This window comes from Boleophthalmus pectinirostris, unplaced genomic scaffold, assembly GCF_026225935.1.
Source record: "Boleophthalmus pectinirostris isolate CB_2022bp ecotype Guang Dong unplaced genomic scaffold, ASM2622593v1 HiC_scaffold_9, whole genome shotgun sequence".
Classification (NCBI taxonomy): domain Eukaryota; kingdom Metazoa; phylum Chordata; class Actinopteri; order Gobiiformes; family Gobiidae; genus Boleophthalmus; species Boleophthalmus pectinirostris.
The window spans coordinates 13,546,734-13,548,838 of NW_026571541.1; the positions used below are offsets into that span (position 1 = coordinate 13,546,734).

The window sequence follows — 2,105 nt, forward strand, 5'->3', positions numbered from 1 at the left end:
TCATTTCCAAATGAGAATTATCCACTAAGAGGAGACAAAACATCCTGCAAATAAAATCAGTTTCCCACTTTTAGAACATTTTCAATAAAAAAACTAAGGAGCTATTATCTGAGATCACCTCTACAGGATATGCCTATTTTTATGTATTCTCAATCTGCAGACTTAGCACAAACACTACCTTTAGAGGTTTTCAGTTGACATGGTTTATAATAGAAGTTTATTTGTCTAAATGTAGTCTCTTAATGTTTACCGTCAAAATAAATTCACGTTTTGTAGTGTTGAACAGAAGCAACCAGTGTTCTCGATCTGATTAGGACCTGGTCTAATCTTAGTCTGGTTCTGGTTTAGACTTTGTGTAGTATTGATTTGGTTCAGGTTTAGTCCTGGTTTACTAATTTTTTCAAGTGTTAAACATGGTCTACATCTGGTTTAGACCAGGTTAGCTCTGTTTTTTTCTTGATTCAGTCCTTTTTCTAGTTTAGTTCTGGGTTGGTCCCATTCTAATCTTGGTTTGGTTCTGATTCAATGCTGGTATACAAATTTAATCTTATGTTAAAATATGGTTTAAAGCTGGATAGGTCCTGGTTTAGTTCCTGTTTGGACCTAATCTGGTTTTGGTTTAGTTCTGAGTTAGAGCTGCGTTAATCTTGGTTTAGTACTAGTTTAAACCTGGTTGGGTTGATCATGGTTTAGTTCTGAATTAATCTGAGTTTGTCTTTGGTTTATCTTTGTTTTTATTTCTGCTTTTTCCTAGTTTAGTTTGTCCACAACCTGGACTTCACTTGCATTTTAATCCTTTTTTGATCTCAGTATTAATCTTATGGACATGAATTTTCCTATGAAACCTGCTTTAATTACTTAATGATTGTGAAATAAACTGTTATTTGATGTGAATACTAAAATTGTTTAAATTTTAAATAAATAATCTTAATTAGAACTGTAATAAGGCAATGCTGGCTTCTAAATTGAGATTTCAAATTTCATCTAAGTTGAATTTTCTGTTTAGAAATTGGACTAAGGACAAGAAGTGATAAAGTGAAGGAAGGAAATAATCACTCTAAAATACCAATCTACTATTTTAAAAAAAAAAGAAAAATTTTTTAAAATGACAATAAAGTTAATAGTAATCCACTCTACCAAAAATAGTATGAGATGTCCCAATGTACCACATTTGTCACATTAAATCAATTGATGGTTTTCTGAAAAGGCACTTGAAGAAGAGGCTGATAGGCTTCGATGCCAAGGAGTTTTCAGCCATCTACAAGTTACAGAACTTCCACGTCACCAGTAACGCAAACCTAGAAGTTTCCGTGAGGACACTTCTGTGGACATTTGAACTTTTACCTGGACGAGACTCTGTTTTTCTTTATCACCAGATGCTACGAGCTCTCCAACAAAGGAGCTGACATCTTCCTGGAGTCTCTGTTTCACCTCAACTACCTACAGAAGCTGCACTGCAGTGATGTGACTCTGGTGGTCTTTTTCATCATGTCCGCTAAAACCAACGACTTCAGCGTGGAGTCACTGAAAGGAGGAGCATGTGACTGACTGCTGTGCTGTGACTGATATGAGATCTACATCGTGGTTTGCAGGTTCCACTCTGCAGACGACTCTGTTACCAGCTGACGCAGTCCATGTTCAACTTCTGTCAACAGTTCTGCCTTCGAAGCATCATTCGACAACTGCACTGAGCGCCCATCTGAGCGCCTCGTCTGGAGATGCCTGTGCTGGTTCTATGTCCACGCTTGACACCTGGTCGCAGTGGAGCCTTCCCAGGCCAGTACAAAGTGAACTTCATATGTCTTCTCTACGGACAGTGGGCTTCAGCGTGCTAACATCCTACACCATGATGTCATGGGAGAACCAACTGAGGCAGTAACTGGCATGTCACTCATGTTTCATTCTACTGGTGAAGATGGAGAAAAGTCGACCACGTCTAGACGTCGCTGGAAAAAAGAGACCCTGAGGGACAACTCTGACCACCTTCTGCCACTGGGGCTTCAGAAGAGAGGGAGGAGAAGAGGGGGGAGAAAAACATAGAAGGAGAGTATAGGCCATATGCTTTTTGAAAAATTTCAATTTTTATTCCCAATGTTTATTTTTGA

At 38.4% G+C, this 2,105-nt stretch overlaps 1 protein-coding gene across 1 annotated transcript in view; it reads left to right on the plus strand.

The window, feature by feature from the left end:
- Positions 1-1,879, plus strand: part of LOC110169983 (uncharacterized) — a 13,017-nt gene extending 11,138 nt beyond the window's left edge. Inside the window, exons 8-10 of the mRNA XM_055147864.1 lie at positions 1,208-1,287; positions 1,377-1,540; positions 1,593-1,879. Coding sequence (XP_055003839.1) covers positions 1,208-1,287; positions 1,377-1,540; positions 1,593-1,879 — 531 coding nt within the window. The remainder of the gene's footprint in view (positions 1-1,207; positions 1,288-1,376; positions 1,541-1,592) is intronic.
- Positions 1,880-2,105: the final 226 nt, after the last annotated feature.